At 41.4% G+C, this 16,273-nt stretch overlaps 1 protein-coding gene across 5 annotated transcripts in view; it reads right to left on the bottom strand.

Annotated features, from left to right (window-relative positions):
- Positions 1-3,465: 3,465 nt before the first annotated feature.
- Positions 3,466-16,273, bottom strand: part of LOC129775223 (uncharacterized) — a 37,626-nt gene continuing 24,818 nt past the window's right edge. For all 5 annotated transcript variants that reach the window (XM_055779654.1, XM_055779658.1, XM_055779656.1 and 2 more), the window contains 3 exons: positions 4,134-4,212; positions 3,922-4,061; positions 3,466-3,869 (listed from right to left, as the gene is read on the bottom strand). In XM_055779654.1, the coding sequence (XP_055635629.1) occupies positions 3,534-3,869; positions 3,922-4,061; positions 4,134-4,212 (555 nt within the window). In that variant the 3' untranslated portion in view covers positions 3,466-3,533. The remainder of the gene's footprint in view (positions 3,870-3,921; positions 4,062-4,133; positions 4,213-16,273) is intronic.

The raw sequence follows: 16,273 nt of genomic DNA, 5'->3' as shown, positions 1-16,273 counted from the left end.
TAGGGCGTTTAGATAACGCCTAATATTTTACAGTTATTCAATTGTTTATCTAATGAAAAACAACATTTTGTTAGATGCGATAGATGCGTAGAAATATTCCCTATCAAGTGATGCAAACATCTCTCCTATCCAGTACGAAATGTTCGAGCTATAAGTATTCGAAATCTTTCATTTTTTCCTGCATGTTCTGTGTTTAGGTTTTCATTTTACCCTCCATATATTCCGGTTAGACGTAGTCCCACGTCAAAAAATCGAGATTGATCTCGACGTTTCGGTTTTTTCGGTTTTCAAAAAAACTCAAACTTTGACTACTGTGCGACACTAGTAAATGAAATCCGATTGAGCTGATATTTTGCATAGGGTAGTTTTTCGTGGGAATCAACATTTTTAATGAAGTTCGCTTTGAAAATTCGAGAGTCACTTTTTTCTCGTACATCCATTGGCACTCTAATGGTCACCATAAACATCCACCAAAATGCGATGACTTTCCGCAGCTTTTTTCTTCATATTGAAGTAATGAAGTTACGCTCACCGCGAAAACACTCTCGTTGGTATGAAATTCTACAAAAACAACTGCCGTGAAACTCGAAGACACATAGTCAATAGAAGTCGTGCCTACTATGGGATCCGCAAATCCTTGAGGTCCAACAAACTCCGACAACGTACGTAGTGTCTCTTCTCTCTTGAATGGCGTTAACGTTCCCTGTGGAACTTTTGCCGTCTCATCGTATGCATCAACTAGCGTCATTTATTAATACTTAGTTGAGATTTCTTAAGCCAAATAACACGCCTTGAATGTATTCCGAGGGTCAAGCTCTAGAATACGCGTGACCACAGTGCAAGTTAAAGGAAATTTCTCTCACGAAAAATCCCCCGGCCAGAACGGGAGTCGAACCCGAACACCCGGCATAATAATGTGAGACGCTAAACACCCGGCCACGGGTGCACTAGTGTACCATGTACGAATCCCTAATTCGACCGGTTGTTCTCTATGGAGACGAAGCATGGATGATGCTTGAGGAGGACTCACAAGCGCTTGGTGTTTTCGAATGCCAAGTGCTCAGAACAATATACGGTGGTGTACAGGAAAACGGAGTATGGAGAAGGAAAATGAACCACTGGCGCAACTCTACGGCGAACCCAGCATCCAGAAAGTCGCCAAGACTGGATGAGTGCGATGGGCAGGGCATGTTGCAAGATTGCCGTACAGCAGCCCTGCAAAGATGGTACTCGCATCGAATCCGGTAGGAACAAGAAGGAGAGAAGACCAGCGAGCGAGGTGGTTGGACCAGGTGGAGCAGGATTGGGGAAGAATTGGTACAGCCGGGAGTTCGAGAACTGCAGCCATGGATCGGGTTATTGGCGAAAAGTTGTGAATCAGATCTAATCTCAATGGGATGTAGAATCATTGTTAATAAATAAATAAATAAATAAATAAATAGTTGAAACAAAAATCATTCATTGAAAAATGCATTTTAAGCATACTTAACGACTAATTCTAGACGTGACAACAATTAAGACCGGTTTTAAAATACATGGCAAAAAAAATAAAAACAAGGAAACTCATACCGTGAAAAGCTTCTAGGATCAGTACTTGGTCGTGTAACCTTTGTTACGCACCACTTCACACACCCGATTCGGCATGGATTCCACCAGTTTCTGGCATGTGGTGACCGAGATGGCGTACCAACAAGCTTGGATTCTATCCCACAGTTGCTGCTTATTCTTCGACTTCTCCGTATACACCAACCTTTTCCCGATCACTTCCATAGGGGGACTACACTGGCCACTCCATTACGTCGACTTTGTTATCTTGGAACCACTTTTTGACAGTCTTTTCGGTGTGCTTCTGGTCGTAATCCTGCATGAACTGCTATTTCAGGGGCATCCCTCACTCGGCGTGTGGCAGCATAACATTCCTTAGGATTTGGGTGTAGCGGTACTGATCCATGATCTTATCCACCCATTATAGAGGGCCAATTCCGTACCATGAGAAGCATCAGTCGTGGAGGGCATTAAACACGAAGGTTTTGAACTTTTTTTATGCGGTCCCTATCTACCGCACAAAACAAGTTTTTTTTCCCAAATTGTGTTCCGGACACGATTTTTTAAAGCTACTGGTGAAGTTTTGTATGATTTTTTTTGTGCGGTCTCTATCCCCCGCACAAAAAAAGGCTTGCCTGTATGCTTAAAACTCATTTTTTTCATTAATGACTATTATTTTAACTACAGATGTTATAAATTTCTCCAAACTATTTCTTTTTTTACTTGAGCAGTGGTCCAATATTTTGTTCGACACTGTATATGTAGTTTCTGTAATTTAGAAGCTGAACATTTACTGTGTGAATGGAATGTATTGATTTAGCGTATTTTTTGAAAGGGACTTACGCTTACGCCAAACGAGCTATGGTCTGCTGAACCAAAAAAGGTAAGTAACTTCATAAAGGAAGTCATACCTCCTTGGGAGGACATGCTGAATCCTAGTGTATTTATAACATATTCTCTTAGTGATGGAACGAACTGATAGTGCATATATGACAAACTGGAGTTAACCACAATAGATCCATCTAATGGTCGCAGTGGTTTAAGGTTCAAAAAATAGTCATGAATAGTATATTTGCTGTTATTTTTTACAACAAGTGCTAATGTGTTCAAGTTATTTTAGTCCAATATATTCCTAAAACTCTTATGCCGACCCAAGGTGCTTAGATAAATGTATAACAGATGTATTACGGTTTGTGGAGCGGGGGTTGTTTGTTTTGTTATTGCTAGGATACGCCATTTTTCCATTTTCATATGCGAGAGGAGTGGATGGACTGGATGAGAATGAAATTCTACAAAATCATCCCTTCTTTTTCACATAAATTCGCGAAAGCCGAAAGCCTGGTCATAGTAGGATCGAATAAGCGTCGTGGCAGTTTGAAGAGAGCCGCCGGCAGCGTTCTGATGATTTTCCTGTTCTTCCGACGGGCAACAACTCTATTCGTTTGCAGTTCTTGCCGACTACCCGATCCACTGGGCTGAGTCGAAATATTTACTTGACCGCCTGTGATATTGTATGCTTGTTCTAATCATTGCTATCCGTTCTTGTTCAACACCTTTATATCGCTTCCTTTATACAGTTTCAAATGTTGAGTAGAGATTTTCACCAGAGCTGTTTGTTAACCATACCGACAGCAATTCCAATATGGCTGAAAGTGCATTTTGTATGATTGTTTCACCTGGTATGTATAGGTGACTTGATTCTGACCAATCCACTTATATATTTAGCGAATCCAAAATCACACCAACTATAACAATATGCGTATACCAGTGCAAGTCGTAAGAAAAATTCTATGAACTACAGAACATTTCAGTCTGAGGAGGAATTGAACCTTGAGCACCTGCAAGGATGAGTGTAACGCAAGGATTTAGCTCCTGAAGACGCAAACCATAGTGAATCTGTCATCGAATGAAAAGGAATCCTTTGATTTGAGACATTTAATTTCATATGTAAGAAAAAATATCGTGAATAAGTTAGACCCGAAAATGTTCTATTTTCTCTGGGTTGGGTAAGCAGCATATTTTTCTTTATTAGAACTCTTCGTTGCCAACAAGCTCATATCTCCTTGGGTAAGTTTCGCGTTGGCAACGCTCATAACTTCCTGCATGAGCCCGACTTCTTCCTTGATAAAATCGAGCTGTTGTTCCACATGCTCCATTGAGAACTTCGGAGATTCACCGCGCCGCTTGCATATTGTATCATATAGATGAAAAATAACATCCAGCATGCAGTTAGTTTTCATTTCGTTCAACGCCATATAATTTTTGGTTGACGTGATGGATTGTTCCCATTTCAAACATTCCTCGCACGCATGAACGTAGCGAATCTAGAAAGTAAAAAATATGCCAGTTTGCAATTTTAACATAATCTTTCCATACCTGTAAATTTGAAAGATCGTTATTCAACCCAGTTATAGTATGCAACGCGTTCTTTGTAGATTTGAGCAGATTTTCTCGAATAAGCTCTATGTCTTGAATTTTCTGTTGTTCTATTTCCGAAATTTCAACCTGGACCAATACTAGAAAAAACGGCAAATTAATTGATGGAAATATGAGAACAAACAACCATAACTATGCTTAATTCAACTTACACAACGAATCGCATCGTTTCATCAGCTCTTCAACTGAGCCATAGACACTTGAAGATTGTATGGTTTCCTCAAGTACATCCTGAAAATTTGAAAACGCGCGTGAATGAAAAGAGTAGTAAGTAGGTTTTATTTTGATTTTTGATTTAGTGCGCAACTGTAAGTATTTAGGTCCGAATTTTCATTCAAGAGAATAAAAAATAACTCCACTTCATGATTTAAAAAATAACATATCTACTGGTCTACAAACGATTGAGAAATGTCCAAAATTTTGACCTATTTAACATATTTTTTTTTTTTCCAAAATATATATTTTTATAAAGGCTCATATGGCGTTAGCCTCACGGGGCCGGGAGTTCAATACAATTTTTCTTATTATCTATGTTAGTAATATGTAACCGATTACTCGCGGTTGGCTCGAGGTTAGTATTACAAGTGTTTTCGTAATTCGGATGTTGCTGTCTCCAATGCTCTGTACGTGTGCCCGACACGGGATACTTCCTATTGGGATGCAGCTGACCATTAATCAGCAACGCCCCCCTAGTCTGTACCTCATATCTAGCGTGGTGCGTCTTTCTCGACTCGAGGAATCCAGGATAGAATGGTCACTAGCCGGCGCAATCATCAGTTCGTGTAGAGTTGTCATGAGCGGTACAACCTTTGGCTCTTGTTGAATGATCAGTGGACTGCACAACCTTTGGCCCGTGTGTCTGTAAAGAGTGTGTGTATGTATTGCCGCGACTAAGTAAAAGTTTATCGATCGGATAGGAGGGATATGAAACAGGGACACAACGAAGGAAACATCATTAAACGTTGACATCGGCGTTTCTGAGGAACAGGTATAGATGAAGCAGAAGATCAGGATCGCGGCTACCTAAGATATCCCGGACGGGGATATCCGATTGTCTGCCTTGTGCTCTTAGTGCTCTAGAGAGCTGAGAGCGAGCAGCATGGAACCGGATACACGACCAGACAACATGCTCGATGTCGTGGTAGCCATCGCCACAATCACAAAGATTGTTTGCTGCGAGTCCAATGCGATAGATATGCGCGTTTAGGTTGTAGTGATTGGACATAAGCCGAGATATCACGCGAATGAAATCACGACCTACATTCAATCCCTTGAACCATGCCCTCGTCGAGACCTTAGGGATAATCGTGTGTAACCAACGACCGAACTCATCTCCACTCCACATGCGCTGCCAACTTACGAGCGTATACTGACGAGGAATGTGGAAAAATTCATTATAAGCAATTTGTCTTTCAAAAAGAGTGCCTTCTAAAGCGCCCACCTTAGTTAGCGAGTCCGCTTTCTCATTCCCCGGAATCGAGCAATGAGAGGGAACTCATGCTAAGGTAATCTTGAATAATTTTTCGACCAAAACACTCAATAGTTGTCTTATTCTTGTTAGGAAATAAGATGAGCGTTTATCAACCTTCATTGAGCGGATTGCCTCTAATGAGCTGAGACTGTCTGAAAAAATAAAATAGTGGTCGATGGGCAATGTTTCAATGATCCCCAGTGCGTAGTATATCGCACCCAGTTCAGCAACATACACGGAACAAGGATCTTTGAGTTTGAAAGAGGCACTGGAATTTTCATTGAAGATGCCAAAGCCAGTGGACCCGTTTCTGAATGAACCGTCAGTAAAGAACATTTTATCAGATCTAACTATGCCCCCATATTCTGCCGAAAATATCGGCGGAATAGAATCGGAGCGTAGATGATCTGGGATTCCATGGATTTTTTGTCGCACCATGTTCCGGTTATTGTTTGGAGAAAATTGATTCTTTGCTGGTATTTCTGTTTCAAATACGCAATGTGTATTGCCCAGGTACATTTAGAGTCAAAATATACTCCAAGGTATTTGAAAAACATCGAGTGCTTGATCGTTTTGCCGGATAGGTGAAGCTGGAATTGGGCGGGTTCGTGCTTCCTAGAAAAAACGACCATTTAGGTTTTCTCCGTAGAGAATTCGATACCCAGCTTGAGAGCCCACGTGAACAGGTTGTTCAGGGTATCTTGCAAGGATTTTTGCAGAACGGCGGGATTAGTACCCGTGATGGAAATAACTCCATCGTCTGCAAGTTGTCTCAACGTGCAGTCTCTAGTTAGACAATCATCTATATCATTGACGTAAAAACTGTACAAGAGGGGGCTTAGGCAGGAGCCTTGTGGTAGGCCCATAAAACTGTATCGAGAAGATTTCAAGCTGCCATGATTGAAAAACATGTGCTTTTCTGACAGTAAATTGTACAGGAAATTATTCAGAATTGGTGAAAGTCCACGATTATGAAGTTTCTCTGAGAGAATTTCCATGGAAACTGAATCAAATGCCCCTTTGATATCGAGAAAAACGGAAGCCATTTATTCTTTGCGAGCAAATGCGATTTGGATTTCAGAAGATAGCAGCGCGAGACAATCATTTGTCCCTTTACCTCGGCGGAAGCCAAACTGCGTATTTGACAGCAAATTGTTCGCTTCAACCCACTCGAAGTAGAATCATTTTCTCTACCAATTTACGAATACAGGATAACATTGCAATCGGCCTATACGAGTTGTGATCGCAAGCCGGCTTGTTGGGTTTTCGTATGGCTATCACTCTCACTTGTCTCCAGTCATGCGGGACAATATTCAGCTCCAGAAACTTGTTGAACAAGTTCAGCAAACGCTGTTTCGCCAAGTCGGGAAGATTCTTCAACAAGTTGAATTTAATCTTGTCCGACCCAGGAGCTGAATTGTTACATGAGAGGAGGGCAATTGAGAATTCTACCATCGAAAAATTCTCATAATCGCATTGGAGCGGAATGTCGCGTACGACGTTTTGTGCAGGAACGGAATCGGGACAAACCTTTCTTGCAAATTTGAAAATCCAACGGTCAGAGTATTCCTCACTTTCATTTGTATGGTTCCAGCCACGCATTCTCCTAGCCGTATTCCAAAGAGTGCTCATAGCTGTCTCCCTTGACAAACCATTGACGAGTTTCCGCCAATATCCACGCTTTTTTGCTTTAATCAGACCTTTTAGTTTGGCTTCTAGAGCTTGGTACTTTCGAAACCATTCCACTAATCCAGTTTTCCTGAATTTTTTGAAAGCGGATGATTTTTCAAGGTAGACCTTTGAACACTCCTTGTCCCACCAAAGTGATGGAGGACGACGTCGGAAAGTGGTAGCAGGAACACGTTTCTTTTGAGCTTGAAGTGCGCTTTCGTAAATCAAACTCGATATAAAGTTATACTCTTCGAGTGGAGGAAGTTCATGCATTGAAACAAGTGCTTCAGATATTGTTTCTGCAAATTTTCTCCAGTCAATATTTTTCGTGAGGTCATACGCAATATCGACTGACTCACGAGAACCTGATTCATTGGCGATCGATAAAATTATTGGCAGGTGGTCACTACCGTGGGGATCTTGGATTACCTTCCACGTGCAATCCAGAGATAACGAAGAAGAGCAAAGTGATATGTCTAGCATGCTTGCCCGTGCAGGAGGGTTGGCTATTCTAGTTGCTTCCCCAGTATTCAAAACTGTCAATTTGAAGTTGTCACACAGATCATAAATCAAGGTGGCACGGTTGTCATCGTAGAGTGAACCCCATGCTGTTCCATGGGAGTTGAGGTCACCTAAGATTAGCCGCGGCTCCGGCAGTGCCTCGATGATATCAAAAAACTGATGGCGGCCAACCATAGTTCTTGGAGGAATATATATCGAGGCAATGCAGAGGTCTTTGCCATTGATTTGTGTCTGGCAAGCGACAACTTCAATGCCTGTCATCGATGGGAGAGTGACTCTATAGAAGGAGTGGCATTTTTTGATCCCCAATAGTACGCCACCAAACGAGTCATTTCGATCGAGGCGAATAATGTTGAAATCGTGGAAATTCAGTTCGTCGGCTGAAGAAAGCCATGTTTCACAGAGGGAAAATACATCACAGTTAGAACTATGAATTAAAAATTTAAATTGATCTAGTTTAGGGATGATGCTTCTGCAATTCCACTGTATTACAGTGGTCAAATTCTTGACCTCTTGCAACGAATCAGGCATCGAGGGAAATGAACGCTGCTAAAAAACCACATTTTTCTTTCAAAAATGTTCTCACAATCGGAAGCAAACATAATACTATGCTTTTAAGAGGGTCAATTATATTTAAAGCATTTAAAATATTGTCCACCAGGTCAGAAAGCGCAAGCAAGCCAGATTGTGGCTGTTGCCTCGACCGCGAAAAAGGAACAGACGTGTTGGGCTCTGCTCCGGGAAGTGCTGAGGACCCCTGGTGCGTAGAAGAACCGCTTAAACCAGCAGGTACTTGCTTCGGTCTATTCTCAGCACGTTCGATACGAGGTTTCATTCCAACTTGGGAAGTTTCGGTCTTCTTTCTGGGGAGTGATGGAAAGGAAGTAATTTTTCTTTTCCTAATGGCACCCTGTGATGTACCGGAACTTCCTGCATTGGGAGCGTCTGCAACAGGCTCGTCGTTCTGCAGAATGGAGTAGGGATTGTCCTGAGTCGTTGAGGCGGTACTCTTAAGCATTTCTGCATAAGTCCGCTTGGAACGTTCCTTTAAGGAACGCTTGAGATTTTCCCCTCGTTGTATGTACACCGGGCATTGAGAAAGATCATGGGGGGCCCCGTCGCAATGAAGACACTTGCGCTCTTTTGCGCAAGAAGTCCCATCATGACTCTCTCCACAATCTGCGCAACGTTGTTTATTGCAACAATAGGCGGCCGTGTGACCGAGTTGCATACATTTGTTGCATTTCATTACCCGGGGTACAAACAACCGAACAGGTAAACGAAGAGCACCTATTGCAACGTAGTTTGGAAGAGCGGAACCCTCAAATGTCACTCGAAAAGAGTTTGTCCGATTGAGAACTCGTTTGTCATTTTTAAGTGACACAGACTTCAGTCGATCGCATTCAAGAATCTTCACACTTTTAAGTGAGGAATTCTTGAAGCGACCGACACCATCGAGTATCTCTTTTCGAGTCAAACCCTTTTCGTTTATTACACCGTCTATTTCAACGTTGCAACAGGGTACGTATACGCGATACTCAATCGCAAAGAGATCACAGCGCGTTATTGCATTCGCTTGGGTCCTGCAAGAGACGACAACTCGTAATTTGTCTGGCCCCATCCGAGTAATTTCAGTAACTTTGGAAAATTTCTGCGTTAGTTCTTTTGAGATGCGAATGACATTAAGAGGTTTTGATTTTCGTCTAAAGTATACAATGAATGGACCTTTGAATCCCTCCGGGTATTCCTTTAGACGAAAATCATGTTTTTCATCAATTTCCTCATCTTCAGAACTTTCTACTTCATACACAGAATTTTCCTCCTCAACGTCTGCTTCATCCTCCTGCTCTTCAGGAGGTGGGTCAGCATCAGAAACATTCAATGACGTGGATGGGGGATCCTCCCCACCCTCAGCCATAATAATGAATTAGTCACCTGTTCGATGCGAACAGTGTAGAATAATAATAAAAAATAGAAAAAAATAAATGAGTAAATAAATTATATTTGTATTCAAGGTATATATAAATTATATTTATTTCAATTTTTTATTGTATAAAATTCAAAAATGAAAAAAAGTTTCAACAAAAGTTCAACGGTAATGTAAGAAAGATGTACACCCCTAATGCCAACGCTTGCCGATTTGGTAAACACAATGTTGGACAATGGTGTAAATCGTACACAGGAGGTTGAAGGAATGATATATGGAACAATAGAAAAATAAACTTCTACTTGCCGCTGCTGTGTAGCGTGTGATGAATGTGTGTTGATCTGAACTGGATCCTCAGCGTCTCGATCGTGCACCACTTTTAATTGAGCTCGCTTCACTCGCAAGCACTGATGAAAAAAAAGCACAATATAGATCTGCGTGAAAAAAAAACACCGTTATCGGATCGATTCTCAAACTTGTCCGATCAGCTCGCGAGTTCTCGAACGACATATTGATGTTTGTAAATCAAGTCGTGGTGAATATGTTTTTGTTTTGTTTTTTTTGACGTAGGACTACGTCTTTCATTTCTATACCGGGGTGTAAAATCAAAGTTTCGAAAACGAAAGCGTTACGCCGGAGACCGAGATTTTGAGTGTTAATAGCTCCTAAACAACTGAACGAAATGGTATGATAAACACTTCATTCGAAAGATAAAATGTCTACGCGTTCTATACTTGTTACTTTCTGATCCAAAAACTTGTTTCAATAGTCTTAAATTTGCTTTCAAAATAGGCTATTGAAATCACCAATCGGTATATAAGCGAGCGCCGCTCGGAAATCCACTCAGTTCTAATTGAACAGCGATTGGAGCATGTTGTCGCTGTTGTGGTGAAGCTCTTCATTTATCATGAAAGCGCGGATGAACGGTGTCACCAAGAGCCTGTTTGTGCACCTTAGGCCAGAAGGTGCGAGAGTGATGCTACAAACGGTTCCCCGGGAAGATCTCGAAGCAGCCGCTACACACACACACATACACGCACGGAATTCTTTCCGTTTGGATCGAGAAAGATCCGGAAAATAATCTGCCAGTTCCTCTAGGAATTTAAAAATACATTCATGTGAAAGAGTTTATTTGAATGTTTTCTAGCCATGTAACACTGTGACCAAATATGTTTCAATCAAGTGCTATTAACAGATGGTTATCGAGTTAGCATTAACCACTGGTGGGCTTCCAGTATCGAGGAAAATGTGGAAATATCTAATCGTTACTGAAAATAATCTGCCAGTTCCTCTGGGAATTTAAAATTACATTCAAATGAAAGAGTTTATTTTAATGTTTTCTATCCATGTAACACTGTGACCAAATACATTAGGTTTTGTGATTTTTCAATCAATCGCAATCAACAGGATAGCTTCTGAAGATTATTCTTCCCCATCAGTAGGATATTTCCGTATCCAATATTGGATGCATAAAACCTTGTGCCTCCAACATAACGCTCTGGTTTTCGAAGTTCTCCAAATATTCATTCATTCAGAATGAATTCAGATTCAACTTCATACAAATGATCTCTAAATCAACGATAGTCCTACGTCACCCTTGCGGTTATACCATAGATATAACCCACTTCCTGTTTTTTATTAATCCGATTATTTTTACAGGCTCAGTTACATAAGTTTAATGGAGCCAAACTCTTAACTATATTTCAACTAGCATATATCAACATGTTGTTTCCTTAATTCTATGGTTAATGAAATAGGAAACCGATTACTCGCGGTCGACTCGAGTTTAGAAGGGTGACACATTTTCATTAGGAAAAGGATGGGATGTAAGGAGATGTGTGTTTACACTCGCACTCACATTCATATTCACATTCACATTCTCATTCACACTGACACTTCACACTCAATTCTTAAAACATCCTTACATTTAATATGTGTTTACAATTTAACTTATTCTAATATAGTAGGAAGGGAACCGATAGCTCGCGAAGGACGAAAAAGAGGGGAAAAGGATGTATGAACAATCACACTCGAAGATCGATAGCTTTAAGGAAAACATATATTTGGGACATGTAATCAAGGTCTAACTGAACCAACACATCTCTCACCGGCACATTGGACTGCTTTCCTCCAGCCCGAAGGGAGTTTTCTAAATTCCATCTGGCGACAAGATACAACTCGCACGACCAAACAACGTGTTCGATGTCGTGGTAACCATGGCCACAACCGCAGAGATTGCTGTCGGCAAGATTAAAATGAAAAAGCAGCGCGTCTAACGAACAGTGATTGGAGATGAGTCGGGAGAAGGTGCGAATAAAGTCTCGACTCAAGTCCAGACTTTTGAACCACGGATTGAGGCTAACCTTAAGCGCCCCATACACGCACAATACTATTGTACCAATTTATTGACATCATTATTGAAGGTTGTCCACAGACGTACAATATTATGGCGTCACAGTCATATTTGTGCAATGAAATTGATTCATTTGGGGATGATATTGAATTCAGTCCTGAATATTGTGCAAGGCTGGCTACTGACGTTCAATATTTAATCGCAAGTACTCGACACTTGATATGCCATAATTTCGGAAGTGAACGATTAGTCTCAATAAACTCGATAATAAAATCCCCGTCAGCGTTTTTGATGGCCATGGCGACACACGCGTCCTTCTTTAGGATAACACTCACTTTACCACCGAGACGATGTAAATGTAAACATGAGCTTTGACATTAACTGACACCATATTGCACAACGTCACACATAGATCATGCAATATTGTAAGCGTTGCACAATAAATATCTAAATTTTTTGATATCATACAATATATTGTACAACATTTCAATATCTGAAACACACCCTCAATATTATTTCACAACCACCTATGTTGTGCAATAATATTGTAGATGTATGGGCCGCTTTAGGGATAATTGAGTGGAGCCACCGGCCCAATTCATCTTCGTTCCATTTGCGTTGCCAGTTAACGATGGTATTTTTACGAACTAAAGAATAAAATTCATTGAAGGCGATTTGACGCTGATAAATTTCGCCTTCAATTGCACCTACCTTTGCTAATGAGTCAGCCCTCTCATTACCCGGAATTGAGCAATGTGAAGGGACCCAGACAAAGGTAATGACATAACAGCGTCTGGATAAAGCACTCAAAATTTCTCGTATTCTCTCAAGGAAGTACGGCGAGTGCTTTTCCGGCCTCACTAAACGGATAGCTTCGACAGAGCTCAGACTATCCGTTACAATGTAATAGTGTTCAACAGGTCGTGAGGCGACGCTGTCCAGCGCCCAGTGTATTGCTGCCAATTCAGCAATATACACTGAGCAAGGATACTGAAGACTGTGTGAGGTGCTAAAAAATTTGTTGAACACTCCAAATCCTGTGGACTCATTCATAGAGGACCCATCAGTAAAGTACATATTATCACAATTGACACGCCCATACTTTGCATCGAAAATCGTAGGATCGATCCCCGATCGATGATAATCTGGAATTCCATGGATATCCTGCTTCATGGACAGATCAAAATGCACAGAGGAATTGATGTAGTCAGGAAAACAAACACGGTTGGGAATATACGAAGAAGGATCAACCTGCATGGAGACGAATTCATGATATGAGCTCATGAATTAAGAAAGAAAATTTAGCTCGATCAGCTGCTTAAAATTTCCGATCATAACCTTACACCGGATGAGGAACCGAAGAGATAATAAATTGAAGCGATTTTTTAGTGGGAGTACGCCTGCCAAAACCTCGAGGCTCATGGTATGCGTTGAGGGCATACATCCCAACGCAATACGGAGACAAAGATACTGAATTCGCTCGAGTTTAATGAGGTGTGTTTTAGCAGCTGACTGAAAACAGAAACTGCCATACTCCATCACTGAGAGAATAGTTGTTCGATACAACATTATAAGATCTTCGAGATGGGCTCCCCACCAGGTGCCGGTAATTGTACGGAGAAAGTTTATTCTTTGTTGACATTTTTTACTCAGATACCTAATATGGGCCCCCCCAAGTACATTTGGAGTCGAACCAGACCCCAAGATGTTTGAATGACATAGCATGAGTGATCGGTTTACCCAAAAGTTGAAGCTTTGCTTTTGCTGGTCTATGCTTCCTAGAAAAAACCACCATCTCTGTTTTCTCCGTGGAGAATTCGATCCCTAGCCCAATGGCCCAGGTTGAAAAATTGTTCAAAGTATCTTGTAAGGGTCCTTGCAGGTCGGATTCGTTTGATCCCACGACATACACCACTCCATCATCTGCAAGTTGTCTTAGGCTGCAATTTTGTGTAAGGCAATTGTCGATGTCGCTTACATAGAAGTTGTACAAAAGGGGGCTTAAACATGAGCCCTGGGGGAGTCCCATGTAGGAGACCCGACTTACTGTCGAATCCCCGTGAGAAAAATTCAAATGTTTCTCACAAAGCAAGTTATATAACATATTATTCAATAGAGGCGGCAGACCCCGAGAGTGTAATTTGTCTGACAGGACCTCTATTGAAACTGAATCAAAGGCCCCCTTTATGTCCAAGAATACTGAAGCCATTTGTTTTTTTTCGGCGTAAGCCATTTGAATTTCTGAAGAAAGCAACGCAAGACAATCATTTGTCCCCTTGCCCCTGCGGAACCCATATTGTGTATCTGAGAGTAGGCCATTCGTTTCAACCCATCGATCAAGGCGAAACAAGATCATTTTCTCCAACAATTTCCGTATACGAGACAGCATTGCTATTGGGCGGTACGAATTGAAGTCGGACGCGGGCCTTCCGGGTTTTTGAATAGCTAAAACTCGTACTTGTCTCCAATCATCTGGAACAATATTATGTTCCAGAAACCGATTGAATAAATTCAACAAGCGATGTTTCGCCACATCAGGGAGGTTTTTCAACAAGTTGAACTTAATTCGATCCGATCCCGGAGCAGAATTGTTACATGAAAGGAGAGCAAGAGAGAATTCTACCATCGAAAACTCAGAATCAAGATCGCACCTATCTTGTGGTATATTTCGAACAATTTTTTGCACGGGAGCGGAATCGGAACAAACCTTTCGTGCAAAATTAAAAATCCATCGATGTGAATATTCTTCGCTTTCATTCAATTTTTCAATTTTTTCATTGACGTTTCTTGTGACAAACCTCCCACGAAATTTCGCCAATAAGCACGTTTTTTCCCTTTGATCAAATTTTTGAACTGATTCTCAAGGGCTAAATACGTTTGAAAATTTTCAGGAGTTCCACGTTTCCGAAAAGCTTTAAATGCATTCGATTTTTCTATATAAAGCTTGGAACATTGGCTATCCCACCATAGATTGGGAGGCCTTCGGGAAATGGTGAAGCCTGGAATGGGTTTCGTTTGAGCGCGAACTGCGCTGTCATAGATCAAACGAGAAAGGAAGTTATACTCCTCCAATGGAGGTAAACCATCTCTGGAATTGATGGCTAGAGCAATCGCGTCCGCATACTTTTTCCAGTCAATGTGTCTTGTGAGGTCATATGCCATATTTATAGATTCAGAAGAATTCGACCCAATGGTGATGGAAATTTTGATTGGTAAGTGATCACTACCGTTGGGGTCCTGGATTACATTCCACTTGCAATCTAACGATAATGAATTCGAGCAAAGCGAGAGGTCAAGAGCACTTGGGTTAGCAGGAGGTTTAGGTACACGTGTTGTTTCCCCAGTGTTCAAAACGGTCATATTGAAGCTGTTACAAAGGTCATATATCATCGATGAACGATTGTCGTCGTCGTACTGGTTCCCCCCAGGCAGTTCCGTGAGAATTGAAGTCTCCCAAGATCAATCGTGGCTCAGGAAGGAGTGAGCACATGTCAACAAGTTGCTTGCGGCTAACCGCAGCTCTCGGAGGCCAATACAAGCTGACAATACAGAGGTCTTTGCCTCTGATGTTTGCATGACAAGCAACAGCTTCAATCCCTCCAATAGGTGGAAGGTTAATTCGAAAAAATGAGTGGCACTTATTGATCCCCAATAGCACCCCTCCGTATCTGTCATCACGATCCAAGGGTATAATATTGAAATCATGGAAAGAGAGATCATCTCGCGAAGAAAGCCAAGTTTCGGACAGAGCAAAAACATCACAATTAAATTTATGAATTAAAAATTTAGGGATGAGACTACGACAATTCCACTGTAAAACAGTGATATCTCCGACCTCTCTATTTAAATTAGACATCAAGAGAGATAATCATTGCAAGGAGGGGCCAGGGGAGGGGTTTGCATCAATTGTTGCAAAATTGTCTTTAATACTGGAAGCATTGAGATGACAATGGTTCTGATGGAGTCAGAAACATTAAAACACTTGAAGATTTGATCCAGAAGGTCAGACAACTTTATAAATCCCGATTGGGAAGTTGAACTGGACGAAAAAATAGTTACAGTTGGGGTTTTTGATGTCCCCTCGAGTGCTGGGTCGTTCGAAGGTGAACTATTCCCACGGAAGCCAGGAGGAACCTGATTTTGCTTGTCCGCGGCACTCGATTTTTTAGGCAAGCTAACAGGGGGTATCACCGGGGGGACTTGTTCTTGAACTTTGGGAGTGGTCACATTCTTGCGCCGGGGAATCCCTTTGGAAATAAACGGTGTGTCCCCGCTAGCTGTGTCCGCTTCCATTTCATCAACTGGCAACGAGGAAAAAGTATTGTGTGTTGAGATTGGTTGTTGTTGT

The sequence above is a fragment of the Toxorhynchites rutilus genome, chromosome 3, assembly GCF_029784135.1.
Source record: "Toxorhynchites rutilus septentrionalis strain SRP chromosome 3, ASM2978413v1, whole genome shotgun sequence".
Classification (NCBI taxonomy): domain Eukaryota; kingdom Metazoa; phylum Arthropoda; class Insecta; order Diptera; family Culicidae; genus Toxorhynchites; species Toxorhynchites rutilus.
Note: the sequence above shows the minus strand (reverse complement) of the source record. Positions and strands in the feature narration are given on the sequence as shown.